At 31.2% G+C, this 15416-nt stretch overlaps 1 protein-coding gene across 1 annotated transcript; it reads right to left on the bottom strand.

The window, feature by feature from the left end:
- Positions 1-1176: 1176 nt before the first annotated feature.
- LOC114736650 (MADS-box protein JOINTLESS-like) lies at positions 1177-8923 on the bottom strand. The gene is made up of 4 exons (XM_028924526.1): positions 8736-8923; positions 2236-2317; positions 1368-1426; positions 1177-1267 (listed from the first exon to the last, which is right to left on the bottom strand). The coding sequence occupies exons 1-4, from the start codon at positions 8915-8917 to the stop codon at positions 1177-1179; spliced, it is 414 nt and encodes a 137-aa protein (XP_028780359.1). The 5' UTR covers positions 8918-8923.
- Between the last annotated feature and the right edge of the window lie 6493 nt (positions 8924-15416).

The raw sequence follows: 15416 nt of genomic DNA, 5'->3' as shown, positions 1-15416 counted from the left end.
GGGATGAAAAGCATCCCGTAATTGGGTTAGATTTATCAGGTTTCTCTTATTGGAGTTATAATGGTCAACCTAAGTCATATTTGGCATATTCGGTAAATTATAGTTATAAATATATAAAATGATTTATGAACAGAGATTTGAGAGGACTATGAATGATTTTCCTATATCTGTACCATTTGGATATATAGGATATGAGGATTATGAGACTGCTCATTATCAATTATAAAAGGAATGCGGATAAGGTTAGTTAGTGTCTTAAATCGGTCATTGTGAGCATTCTTTAATTTGTATCTTACACAGTTGAAGGGTCAAATGAGCATCAAACAGGAAAAATCATTTCCTATAACTAAAGGACATGTAGAGCATTAAAACTAGAATTTATTTAGGCTACGTCGATCCCTGTAGCAAGAGGCAAAGTTGAAACACAATACAAGAGAAAATGTTTAAATCATGCATTTTATTATGAGGATATAGTTGCTTTTTGATCCGCGATTTAAAATTATGTTCACAAAAGGGGGAAAGAATTATAGATCATTACTAACATTCTTTGCTGGAACCATGGATTAAGGTAGCCTTATGGTAGCCCCTCCCCCCCCCCCCAAAAAAAAAAAAAAGTAGCCTCATGGTAGCCAAAAAACAAAGAAAAAAAAGGTGGCAGTATAAAGAGACTTTAATTGACCTTTCTAATGATAAAAGAATAGGGAGATCTTGACCTTATCTAATTTTTATTTCATTCATTTCCTATTTTTTATGCCGCAATGAATATTTGAAATATAATATATAGTTTTGTCATTATAAAAGGGACAAATCGAATATTATGAGCTAAACAAGATGAATAACTGTCAAATAAGCCTCTGCATGTAAGACAGTTATTTCAAAGGAAAAACGACCAGAAAAAAAAACATGTTGAATTTCAAAAAGACAGATAGCCCATGGTTACTATTCTTGTAATGGTTTGGACTACTCTTGTAATGACTTTAGCAAGTCAAAATCAATCAAAATCACTTAGCTGTCATTTTGAAATTCATCAGGTATTTTTTTTGTTATTTTTCCTCTTTCTCAAATAAGCCATTGTTTAATTGACAGTTGATAACTGTAATTTACGGGATAAAAAAATCATAAAATATTTCAATTTTTGTATTACTGTCATAAAAGGAAAAGACAAACCTTTGCTTTTCAAATACGATGCAAGCTTGTGCTAAGTAAATCTTCTAGCTTCCTCAGATCTTTTACAGACAGTCCTTGTAGATCTTCTCCATTGAGCTGTCTATTATTAGATGTAGAGCAACATATTTGAATCTATAATAAACACATTGTACATCCCCCATAATAAAATCTTTAACACCATTTAATGGTAATAGTAATACCTTATTTCAAGAGTCTTCTCTTCTATTTCCTTGTTTAGCTTAAAATATTCACCTTCAACCTATCCAATTACCATATGCTTTCCACATTCAATGACAAAAGTTTTAGTATACTCCAAGCATTTTCATATTAGGTATGTATATGGTCCATCATACCCTTGAATAAAAAAAGAGTAACTGTTGAATACTTATTGCAGTAATATAATATACTTCCTAAATATTAGTTAAGAGGTTTCTTTTGGTTCTAATTGAAGTAGACCTCTCACTTTTAATTCCAAATTTATAATTTTTCGTGAAATTATCTCTATTTTTATAAGCATTAATATCCTCCTAGTAGAGGCAATCCTAATTACACAAATAAAAGGAGTTTTCATCAATGAGTGTAGTTTCCAATGCCAGTGACTAGAGGGGATACTTCAGGATAACCAACACACATTTTTTAACAAATAACTAATTTAATTTTCATAATATATGTAAATTACTTATCTAACTCGAATATTTAGGGTGAGGGAAGTATATTGTACCCCCTATCCATATTATAAGACATTTCTAACTAATTTCCAAGTACTAATAAACATAGTTGAAAGCATTAAATTTGTCATAAAATTTAAGAGATTTCTAATATTATCCTTATTAATCACACTAAATTCCAATATCATACTAATTTTTATTCTCTCACACTATCCTTATTAAATATGGGCATATATGGGGAGAAATATTTAATGCTCATTGAAACTATCAAAATGTCTTATAACCAAAAAAAATTTTGTAAGATTTTTTTATATACAGATACACAGACAGAGATGGGAAAAAGAAAGATGAATCAAAACAGCAATAGATGAAGGGGTAGAGAGCAGAAGAAAAATTATACCTGTAGCTCTTGAGATGGCTGGTATGACTTCACAAGGTTCACATCTGAGTATAGGTTTCTCCTTTCAATTACTTGCCTCGCGCTTAAAACAACAAAAATATTGAAAATTAAAACGGAAGTCATACTTTAAAACTATTTCTAACGAATTATATAGCATAAATTATCATTTGATGAATTAAAATTATTTATGGAATTTAAATTTTAATGGAAGTCATACTTTTGCTGTGGGGAGGGGCACAATGGAAGTCATAGTTAAAATAAGTGAATTTAAATACAGCATTAAATTTGCTTATGTATCCAATCAGTCATGCATATATATACCAATGAATTTATTCTTAGTGGCTTCCATGGCCAAACATTACAGATGGGTGTTTTATTTCGGGATATATATGTGACAATAATGTGTAATATAATAGCATGTTTTAATTAACCGAATCTTAACTCTAGATAGACTCATTCAAAATTATAACATTTAAATATTGCCATTAATGGATATCAAAATATGAAGACAATAAGGAAAACGTCAAGAGCAATCTGTGATAAGCTGATAGCCTTACAAAACTTTTAGTATCTTCAAAGCAAAAGTGACCCGACTGTTCTAGTAGCATGTTCTCATAATCCTCTTTGAACTGTTTTAATCCACCTAATTAATCAATAAAAAATACAAAGAAAAAAAATTATGAACTAAAAGTTAATTTGGGATGTTCTCTATTGCCCAAAAAAAGAAAACATCCTGCCTCTTAAAAGTATGCCGTATTTGTACTTCTCTAGACCATTTAAATTAAACTAGAAGATTTAAATCTTTTTTGATATTTTCCATTTTCAAAGCAACATAGTAAAAAATATATTCAATTTTCCAACACCATTGAAAGTGATTTTTGAATAAAAATATTAAGATAAAAACCATCTCATATACAGCCTATATCTCCCTAGAGATGAAGAGAGGACATGCAGTACCGCTTGAACAGCGTATTGTGGGCCTTTTTTTTTTTTTTCCCTGTTTCCAAGAGAAATCAAAGACGAATACATTATTCTTGACTTGTGAATAGCGTAGTTTCTTGTAGATTTTAAATAATTGATATAACTATATTGATCGTTATGGAAAGGATCATATTTTTTTGCAGAGGAAAAATAACATCTTGACATTAACAAAAGCCTCTGGAACTGAAGCAGCTTCATGAAATCTAATATTCCTCCATATATGTGTCGTTTTCGTTATTTTCAAACCACTATTTTGTACTGTTTTAAGTTTTAAACGTTGATTATTGTACATATTATTCACATGAACGTTGAACAAATTCCATAGTCTCTTCCAAGACTATCAAGATTTCAGGGTTCAAACTATTTTAGCAGCAACCTCAAGACATTGTGTAAAAAGTTAGAGGTATAAGCAAAGCACAGTTATGATGAGATTACTCATTATTTTCAATTATACCCACATGATTAATTCTCAGATACACACACATATATAAAAGCACACAAAAGGACTATATCACAACTTTTTGGTCAGCACGTCTAGTTCAAGTTTTCTTCTTACAGCAAGAGAAGTACTGTGTGGAAGCAACTTGAACCTAAATCATTTCAATTAGAGAGAGAGAGAGAGAGAGAAGATACCTTGTACTGGCACAACAGAAGGTAATTTTCGCCGAAACATGAACATGGTAATTGATGATCAAACAGATGAGATACATAAATGCTGACACTTAAAAAAGAATAGAAAAATGAATTATGGGTCAAACTTGGTATGCTAATAATCTGGATTCTAGGTTGAGTTATTGCGCTTTTTAGAGCCATTTCATGTGAAATCTCACTCTATCAAAACTGAAGGAGATTATATAGACAAATTTAGAAGAGAGCACAAATGAGACGAATAAAAGCATACGCTATCACAGCTTCTTTATCAACAAATAAAGATCAGGATTTCTTTCCCTCTAAACAAAAACGAAAATCCCAGACGTGATTAAAATTCAGATTATTCTGATTCCTAGTGATAGAACACACACATACATTATATAGAGAGAGAAAAGATACCTTGTACTAGCATAATCAAAGAGTTTGCCCGAAGCTGAAAATACTAAGAGAGCAATCTCAGCATCACAGAGAGTTGACAGCTCCATAGCCTTCTTGAATAGACCTTTCCTTCTCTTTGAGAAAGCCACCTGCCTCGCAGCTACGTTCTCGATCTTCTTTATTGCTATCTTCCTTCTCGTCATTTCAGCCAATCTCTCCTTCAAACTAAAACCAAGTTAAATCAAAGAGAAAGAATTAGGTAAATCTAAAGATTTAATCCAGTCTCATACAAAAATTAATTACGCAGAAGAATATTATCTGCGTATTAAACGAAAAAGACAAGCATAAAATGAAGAGAACTTGGATTGGGTGTAGGTGGAAAAACACGATAAAAAGAGTTTGAGGCTTGGATAGGATAGATTAGGAAGGATAAGTGCAGATCTAAGGAAGAAATACAGAGAGAAGGGGAGGTTTCTTCTTGAGAAGGAGAGCGAAGTGTCGTTACCTGCTGACTGAAAAAAGGATGAAAGACAGGCTTCCCGAAATTAAAAAAAAAAAAAAAGAGAGAGAGAGAAGAGGAAAAAAAGAAGAAACTCTTGCAGTGGGTAAATTGATTGCATTAATTGCAGCTTTATACATGGGCACACGTGTTCGCCATTTAGTATTATATTTTGATACAAAATTTTCTTTACCTATTTATTTTATATAATATAAAATTACTAAAAATAAATTGTGCTAAATTATATTTAGTATTCTAAAGTATTTTTTATGGTATTTAGTATCAAAAACTATTTTTTTATATTCATTTAGCATTTTAAAGTATTTTTTTAGTAGCTCCTAATGTTCTAAAATAAATTTTAGTACAATTTTGTCCCTAAAGCATTTTTCTAATAGCAACTAGTACTCTCTACACTTATGATACTGAATGTTATTAAAAATATATATTAATTATGGTGATAGATACACCAAAAATTATTTTAAGATACTATATGTTATTGAAAAATTGTTTTAGAGTGTTGGAGGAGGGAGTGAGGGAGGAGGTATTTGGTTATTCTTTGAGCACATTGTTCATCCCTCCTGTGCTATAGGATGTATTTTGAAAAATAAAAGTTTAAATAATAAGCTGCCTAATAAGTGCAACGGCTCATTGGGACAGATAAACAATACACCTCCCTTAGAAAACATATAAGAAGTTTTCTCCTTGTACGGTTGGAAAAATTCAAAATTCTGTCTATGTATAGAATTATGATGTCAAATAGATTCATAAAATCATTAAATCCATTAGACTATGATTTAAATTAAATACTTTTTTCTTATTCTTTCCTGAAAAAAGAAAATCACTCATATTCGCAACTTCATGACTCAAGCTGGATAACTCTCAAATAACTCAAAGGAAAACAAAACCTTTAATTAGGTATTTTATATCATTTATTGAGGGGTCTCTTCCCCTTTTCTTGCTGTCTATTAAATTATAATCTGCCTGGTAATTGTTGGAATATTTTTAAAATAAAAAGATGTGTTTTTGAAACATCATGTTCTTATGTAAATTTATTAAATTAATAAATTTATATAAGGGGTTATGTCTTCATATAAATTAATAAATTTATTTGAAGAGTTGTATTCTCACATAAATTAATATATTTATATGAGAAATTGTGTCTTCATATAAATTAATAAATTTATATGAAAAGCTATGTAGGTAGTTATAATACTAAAAAACCCTACATATTAAATACATTTTATTTATTTAAATTATGTTAGTTCATGAACCAACATATGGGACTTGTATTTAATAAAGTATTATTTCAAAAGGCATCTCTTCAAGGCATCATTCCATGGTCTGTATAAACCCGTTACCATCACTTCATTTGGACACAACACAATTCAAACACAAAGATCAAACTCACTGCTTTTGTCTTTGAATGAACGTAGAGATAGAGTCAAATTATCACTTTGTAAAGGCCATTGTTTTATTCGCTTGAATCTTAGAAGTGCAATCTATATTCAAGAGTCTTCATTGTATCCTGAAAGAAATTTGCCAATCAACCCCACTTGCATCCTATAAGATAAGAATAGGTAGAGGCGAATTAAGCTTAAAGAAAAGTGCTACCCATACTTTGAACATATCGTACACCACTTTCTTTTTCCTCTCTTCTTCTTGTACTCTTCACAAAACCATCTCTACCAGCAGTAATAATATTAGATGATTTTTTATTTTATTTTTATAATTTTAATAGCAACTTCATTTCTCTTTAATTTAATTGAAATGTTACAATATTTTTCAAATCAATTAAAAATTTAACAACTTTTTTAAATTTGGATAAGAAAGTGGATAAATGACAAGATGGGAACACTTCGTCATTTAAGGGGAAAAAAACTAATTCTAATTCTTTCTAATTGATAATGATGTCAGATCATATTAACAATTAATAGTAAATAAAGTAAGTATTAAAGTATGTATAAAACTATTAAAGTTATTAACAATTTTTGGATAAGATATCGAAATATTATTTTCTAAAAATCCCTCAGACAATTCATATATTTGTGTCCAATGTTGATGACTAAATATATTAAATTTTATTATGTTTGATGTACAGATATTTTCTTATTAGAAGCAATTCTATTTGGGGTATTGGCAGACACTAAACATTAGAAGACAGTGCTTTGAATATGATTATTTTTAATAGGAGAATACTGATACCTAGAGGGAAAAAAAATACCTTGATTCAAAAAGAAAATAACTTTAAAAAAATATCTAATATCTAGTTTTGAATGAATTCAATAATGTGTGTTAGTTTTAAGAGATAGGATGAACGAAAAAATTTACCTATTATACTATCAAAAAGAAACACCAGGCACACCAGGCACTGTAGTAAAATGTCACGGGTAAAAATACTCATTAATTTTTCAAAACGGGGCCAAAATGCTATTTTCGTTGACTACCCTTAACGTCCATCACTTTTTCTTTTGTGAATCCCACTAAACATACACCTGTTTCTTTCTCACTACTCACTTTGTCGTTACTCACACATTATCACACACCCTCACTTTTTCTTTTCATTTCTCCATCTCTCTCCTCCCCTTCTTCGCCCTTTATTTTCTCCAAAATTGGACACACACAGTCTTCGGAATCTAGAAGCCATGAACACTGGCATTGCTAACTTCCAATCCATTCTCGACAAACCCGTTAGTTAGCTTACCAGTGAAGATTGTCACAAGTTTCGTCTTTCTTTCTCTCTCTTACATTTTTTTATTTCACTACAAAAAAACAGCTCATTACTGACAAAAAATTATTCCGTCACTAATTCCTAACAAATTACCAATAAAAATTTCGTCACTAAATTTAGCAATGGATTAGTGACAAAATTTCTATCCGTCACTAATCCATCAAAAAATCCGTCAATAAATATTTGGTGATGGAATTTTTTTATCATAAATTTTCATTGCTAATTCTATCACTAAATTGTTTGTCACAGAAGTTTTCATCACTAATTCCTTCACAATTTTGTTGCTAATTTTAAATTTTATTATTTTAGATTGTAACCTTACAACAATTTATATAATAACATAAGTAAGAATATAATGATTTAAATATATTTTTAATTGTAAAATAAATTGATATATTTGTAGAGTTTGTGTTAGTGAAGGTATTGTCATCATTCATGTCATCATTAAATACATATTGAGAATAGGAAGACAATTTCTTAGAAAACTTGTTTATATTTCATTAAAATCAATTCCTCTTGATTATTAATAATAATTAAAAAAATAATAAGAATATTAATAATTTTCTCATACAAACTGATATATGTACAATATATTGAAAGATATAATATATAATAGAAATTCAAAACCGAAAAATGAGTTTATATGAACACAAACTAATATTGAAGTGAATTTTGAATTTAAATCATTAAACAATAAAATTTAATCGTGATATAATTAATACTGATAATATAGATTGATTTTGGTCTTCTATGCAAAAACAAATGATATATATAAAGAATTATAAGAAAATAAATGATATATATAAACAGTTTTATGTCAAATTGTATGGAGTAACGAAGTTCTTTCAGAATCCCAATGGGAAAACTCAACCTTCAACTGTGGATATTAATCATGATTCCATTACTTCAAGTCTATGAAATTACTTTCTCATCAGTTGACCTTTTAAGTTATTAATTACTAACAGAAACAGAAGTACTGAAACATACACATATAATAATCTTTAAGGTAACAAATGCAACAAGAATTATATAGGTTCCAACTAGTGTTTATCAACTACCAAGCTGTCTAGCTAGTTTAATGAGTTTAAATATAGACAGTTAATGATAATGAGCTGTGCACTTGTACAGTTTCATATTTCATTCTTGAATCGACCACTGTGATATCATGTAAATCTCTCTCTCTCTCTCACATCTATAGAAATGCTAGTTTATGTATGTTTGTATGTATAAGAAATTGAGACTGATAATATAAAATATAAGAACCTTGAGCTAGCAAAATCAAAGAGCGTGCCAGTAGAAGAGAAGACTAAGAGGGCAATCTCAGCATCACAAAGAGTCAAGAGTTCTTGTGCCTTCTTGAAGAGACCTTTCCTTCTCTTTGAGAAAGTCACTTGTCTTGCTGTTACACTGTCAATTTTCTTCATCTGTATCTTCCTTCTCGTCATTTCCCTTCTCCTTCTCAGAATCATCAGTAACGCGAGGTTATTATATACGGCAAATTATACAGTGAAAAATCCAACACACATGCACACAACAAAGTTGAATTGGGTGGAAAACTGTACTTGAACTGAACAATGGAGAGGCTATACAGACAGTAGATCCAGTGGTTTTCACACGACAGAGAGAATCCCTCCAAGAACCGACAATTCAGGGAGAAGAGAGAAAAGGATAATGCTTTTGTTGTTAAATATATTAAACTAGAAAGATTAGTGATCTTAAAAGAAGAAATAATTAAAAACAATTCCAAAGGAAATATATGTAGAACTATATGAGAATTTCAAACTGGGCGACCAAATTGGATGAACGGAAATTCATACATCTTTAAGGATGTGAAAAATGAAAAGCCAAAAAAAAAAATAATGTTTTTGGCCAAGAACCTCGAACTACCAAGTTACTGGGGCAAAAAAGAAAACAATTGATAAAGCATTTTCAGAAAGAAGAAGAGTTAAGCTGGAGCTCATGAAAACATGGAACCCTACCTGGAAGATTGTAAGAGATTTCTTGAATATTGTAGGCTTTTTGGCAGTTCCCGCGTTAATGGCATTTCAAAGGAAATTGATGTGTTCCCTGTAGCCACTACTTCTATTTCATTTTTCTTCTATTTCCCGTTTTACATAGTTGGCCGTCATAAATCTTTCTGGCTTAGTTTTATAAAGGGAAAGTAAAGGGTAAGCTTGTTAACTATGAGAACTTTGGTTTATGCCTTCTCCTCATTTTTTTCCCCAGTTAAGCATGAAAGGAATTATTTCAGATCACGTTGAGTAGACATATAATTTGATGAGTAATTTCTAGTGACTATCTTGACATGGGTTGTTCAAAGTGATCTTAATCCAAGATCTCATATTATCAAAGAAATCATAAGAAATTTTGACAGATAATATCCCAAAACAAACAACTGGAGAAAAAGGGCAGTTAACAAAAAATATGTAGTAAAGATTCTTCTTCTTCACAACCAAATAAGCAGAGATCCGAGACATTAAGATGGTGTAGTATTAGAAGAATATCATCAAAAGGCAAATTTTCCAATTTATTCAAGAGAAATTATCACAAAATTATCATGGTAATTATTTTTTTCTTTATCTCTCATGCAAATGCATTTTTTTTTAAAATGTATAAATACTAAAGAGAAAGGTCCATGTTTTTATTGTATTATAGAGACTAATATTTTAAATGAAAAGAAATTTGAGGGACCAAAACCAGTGTAATATTTTAGTAAATACTTTTCATTTTATAGGATTTTGGTATTTTCTTTTTTTATTATTTGCAGTATATAGGCAAATTTGCCCTTAAGTAAAATTCTCCCTAAATTCAACTTTCAATTGACACCTATATTGACTATTCAAAATTTCAAATGTTCAAATTTACAATGTAAATATTTTTAGTTTGCATTAACCTTTCCAAGAAATAATTTTAATGATAATCTTCCATTCCTCCCTGAACACTTTATATGGGCGAATTACACTTACCTATATGTATATAAAATATTTTTAATAATTGAAAAAGTATATTTTAATAAAGAAAATACTTTTATAAGTAGTACAAGGTTATTATTTGAGAGAGCGGATGTGAATGTACTTAAACATTGACATTAGCGGGGTCGGTGGCACATAGAGCCTGCAAGCTGCCTAAACATCATTAGTCTGCTCTTATAACCATGTCACAAGGAGTTGACCGCTCCATGGCCTTCTTGAATAGACCTTTCCTTCTCTTTGAGAAAGCCACCCGCCTCGCAGCTACGTTCTTGATCTTCTTTATTTCTATCTTCCTTCTCGTCATCTCAATCCTCCTTCTTATATAGGTGCCAAAAAAAAAATAATTAGACAAATCCACAGCCAAAAAGGCTTTCAGGGTAAAAGAGTAAACACGGACTTGTTAATGTCACTTTCAGCACCTGTATAGGATCCTCGTCTTGTGATATATTTATTTGAAACTTTTTTACATGATAATATTTTGACCTTTTTCTTTTCTTTTCCGTTTAATTTTTTGTAACACATGGCTTAATCTATAAGCCTTGTGTGATCTTCATTTGAACGTTCATAAGTCGAAATAACTGTGTCTGGTCCCCATGTCAGATCTTTTTAAGGTGAGAGAGAGAGAGAGAGAGTCCTTTCCTCATCACATTTATATTTATAGTTACTAGTTAAGAGTTAATGTCATAAATTTTCTTCCACAAAAAAAGTCCCCTTAATCTAATTCATTAAAAATAGTTAGAAATATTTTCAAAAAAAATCAGAAATAGTATTTATTAAATAAATTTTAATTTATTATTTTCTTTAGTTCAAAATATAAGAACCATTTTATAATATAATTTACACTATAAAATGAGGCTTATATTTAGAATCAGATGAGTACTAGTTACTTACCTTTTGGTAAATCTTATTTTGGTAGTACTCCTCCGATCCTTAATATAAGATCTATTTAATTAATTTGATTAGATTAAAGAAGTTAATTATAAGGAATATGACATGTTTTTCCTAAAATATCATAACCATCTTCCTTAATATCCTCTCTCCCTCTTCTACTTGATTATGGTTGAGGGAAATTCACAAGGGTAATTTAGAAAAAAAAAATTATAAATATGAGAAATAAGTCTTATATTTAGGACCAAAATTAACTCAACAATTAGGTTATATATTAAGAACAGGAGGAGTATCATCTATTTGAGCATACTGAAATAGAAAATATAAGGGAAAATTACATGCAGGTCCCATAAAAGACAATTAATTTTGAAAAAGTCCCTAAAAATCTCCAAATGCTTCATAAGTCCCCAGGGACCTCAGGGCAAAAAATTTAAATTGTGGAATTACCTACTTGCCCTCACCGAATGACAACATGCACAGTTACAGCCACAACCTACACAGCAGCTAATCACAACCTACATTTGAGCCATTCACAATATGCACAGAAATCAATCACAACCTAATGACAATATGCACAGCATATAGTCACAACCTACACAGTAGCTAATCACAACCTTTTCCATCAATGAGGGCAAATAAGTAATTTCACAATTTTAACTTTTTGCTTTGAAGTCCTTGGGGACCAAGGAAGCTTTGGGGATTTCGAGAGACTTTTTCAGAATTAATTGTCTTCTATAAGACCTGTGTGTAATTTTCTCAAAATATAATAAATGATATTGTTATGTTGATTATGAATAACGGGTGTGTAGGGAGAGAGGGAGAGAGAGTACGCAATTCATTTTTGTGCAATAAAATTCTAATGTTCTAATGAGAAGGACTTTTTTTTTTTGGGTCCAACTGATGAGAAGGACTTTAGTAAGATAGTAAATCTTGATTAAAGAAAAAAGGTTCTCGGACGAGTTCTTCAAGGAAAAGAGAAATAATTACATCAAAATATTTTTTTCTTTAAAATAAAAAAAAGAGTGCTAGGGAGCAAGAATGACGTGATTATATACTTATGATAGATTATCTCCACCCCAGTGCGAGAGTACATCAATGTCAATGGCGAGTACATCTGCGCTCTTCCAAATAATAATTCAACACCATAGGTAAATAAATATTTACAATATTATATTATCAATAAATTCTTGCATGCTTGGTCCGGAAAAAAAAATAAATTCTTGCATACGCCTGCACCGCCTCATTTGTGATCTGACCGATCAGAATATATCAACTCACAACATTATTGAGTAAATAAGTTTCAATTAAAATATACGTATTATCTTTTTTAAAATACTCTTATTAATTAAGCGTATTGTTTAGAACTATCATTATTAAAAAGACTATTTTAAAAAAATACATAAATATGAGAGATAAAATAAATTAGAGTCTTATATTTAAGATAAAAAATAAAAGTGAAATGAGATCTTGACGTTACAGGGAAAGACTCGGCGATTTCAACCTCCATCAAGAAATTTCAAAATTTCCATCGAAGAACCCTAACCTCCACACTGCAGCCAACGCTTTTCTTCGTCCGTGAAGCTCCGCCGCTGCAGCCAACACTCTTCTTCGTCCATGGAGCTCTGCCGCTCAACGCACTCGCCGTCGATTACTTAGGGAATTGGTTGTCGGTCTCGCCTTTGCCGATAACTACGTCAGCCCAAAGGTTCCCTTCTCTTCCTCTCCTCTATTCTTTTTCCAATCCAACCTCACGCCAATCCCTTCCTAAATTATCCGCAGGATATTGTCGTTGAAGGATTGAAGGCCACAAGATTAGGACCATTAGTGTCTGTGGTAAGTTGAATGAGGAATCGATGATGGTGCTTTTTTTTTTTTGACCAAAAGTGACTGTGCGTTCTAACTCATTAGCAATGGAAGGCCACAGTATTCTCTTCCATTATTTTCTTCGATTTCAATATGTTTATATTTGTTTTAATTTACTAGTTTATTAAGTTATGTTGTTTCTACCTAAAACTTCTTGATTATTTTATAATTTTACAGATCTAGTATTCAATCAAATGTTGATGATGGATAACCAACCCCTAGTCTTTGATATTCAATTTGGTCATTCCTCAAATTACGACCTTTCGGTGAAATTCAGCTAATGGCACATTCTTGAACATATGGGAAAAAAGCTTTATAAAAATGATTTTGAAAATGCCTCATCATGTTCTGTGTCAATGCTGCTGATCATTTGTTTTTTTAATTGTTTGTGCACTGCAAATGATATTGTTGCTTTAAATGCAGGAGGTATGATGCAGCAATTGTTTGGATTAGATTGAAACTTTGGGGGCAAGATTATGGGACGAGATGGACAGAGAAAAATAAGAAATGGTTTCTCCTCAGCTGCTGTGGGAGTGAGGGATTGATTTAGTGTTTTCATTATTTTAGTAGGGATGAACGTGATTCTGCACATTTGGTTGGTTTGCTTTGCAAATGCTGTATTGCATGGTTCTAGTCCTTCAAGATCATTGTATGGTTGATCATATGTGTTTTGTAACATGACAAAGTTAATTCAATTAATTGAAATGTTGCTTTGCTCTCCCGATTTGACACGAGATGAATTTCTGCGCAGTTATTCCCTTCACTTTTGGAACTCTTTGTTATGCATTTTGGCATAACTATTTGGAAGAAGAATCAACTATCTGAACACCAAAACAAAGGCATTCCATTGAAACAATCAACTGTCATGTTACTGCACCAATTTAATAACATTCAATTGAAACATGACATACATGCATGAAACATTTTTGGACAGCAAGTTACATATACTAAATAGCGGCAACCTATACCAACGAACTAACTAGTCAACACCAAACTCATCGAAGTCAAACTAAAGTCATTATCCCCTTCAATTCTCAAAAGCTTTCCACGTCAAAATCACATCGTTAGCCATTATGCCTCCCATAATGAAAGATTTCAGCAAGGCCACGTCCTCCTCTCACCTACCCAGCTTGCCATGATGCATATAATTCTCCTCCCTTGAAGTTTCATACCTACACGAAACCATAATGCCAATGCCACATTTTGATGAGGTGACCAAAAGAAAGTTTAACACTGATTGTTAATTACAATGAAAAAGCAAAGGATGTCAAGCCAGAAAGCCATACAGACACTAACTAGGTAAGTTTCTTTATGATCTTCATAGACAACTCACTCAAATGGAATTTAGGCCTACAAATTCTGTAAAGAGTCAGAAACAGAATAATCAAAATTCCCAAAAAAAATTATCACCAATCTTGACAACCATGACAACCACATCATATAATATTTTGGAACAACCCACCTCGTATTTTCAAAAGCAAGAGGAATTTATGTGCTTGAAGTACAAGATCAAAAACAATCTATACGTGCAGGTTGGATAGAAATTATTACAAACATAAGTAAAATGATTTAACATAAACAAAACAAGGTAGCTGAAATTACAAATATAGTTAAACTCACCATCCATGAAGATGCCTTGTAGAAGATATAAACAATGATATTGATTCAAGGCCCCAGCAATCTACAAATATTCAATAGCATTTTGGACCGGCAAAATACAAATACTTGGAAAAATAATAAATAAACTGAATCAAATGCGTTGATGATAGGTAGGATTTGTCTTATTGTACCTCAATTCATTATCGATTAAGTCAAATCACAAACATCTCGTCTCAAGTGAAACCTCAAGAATCACAATGAAATGATTTTTATCGACAGAGGCTCTGGTGATTGCAAGGTTCAAACTTTTGAATTGAAGACACAGGGACCGTAAAAGTGTTCTTAAAAGCTCCAAAAATTGATTTTAAGTTAGGGTTCTTGGCTTCAAAAATGATTTCATTACTTATTTGTAACCATAAATCACAGCTTACCAGCAGCAAATTGAAGCAAAACACGATAAGAAGAGGATCGTCAATAGACCTTCAGCTTTCAGAGCTCAAACTTCGTCTCTAATTTATAAGACAGCCACCAGAAAGAGGAAGATAAGGATAAATAGCCTCTTGTTCAATCAAAAATAAGAGAAAAAGGAAGGCGCATATTAACTTACCCACCAGGAAGAGCT

Source organism: Neltuma alba, unplaced genomic scaffold (genome assembly GCF_004799145.2).
Source record: "Neltuma alba isolate B1F8T4 unplaced genomic scaffold, ASM479914v2 tig00013353_pilon, whole genome shotgun sequence".
NCBI lineage: Eukaryota > Viridiplantae > Streptophyta > Magnoliopsida > Fabales > Fabaceae > Neltuma > Neltuma alba.
Note: the sequence above shows the minus strand (reverse complement) of the source record. Positions and strands in the feature narration are given on the sequence as shown.

Bases quoted from the DNA above. Each gene is read 5' to 3' on its own strand.
- LOC114736650 (XM_028924526.1), bottom strand. From the start codon at position 8,917: ATGACGAGAAGGAAGATACAGATGAAGAAAATTGACAGTGTAACAGCA. The intron at 1,427-2,235 runs GTATAATTTTTC...GTAATTGGATAG, and splicing joins AGCCATCTCAAGAGCTACAG to GTTGAAGGTGAATATTTTAA. The intron at 1,268-1,367 runs GTATTACTATTA...ATCTAATAATAG, and splicing joins GAGAAGACTCTTGAAATAAG to ACAGCTCAATGGAGAAGATC.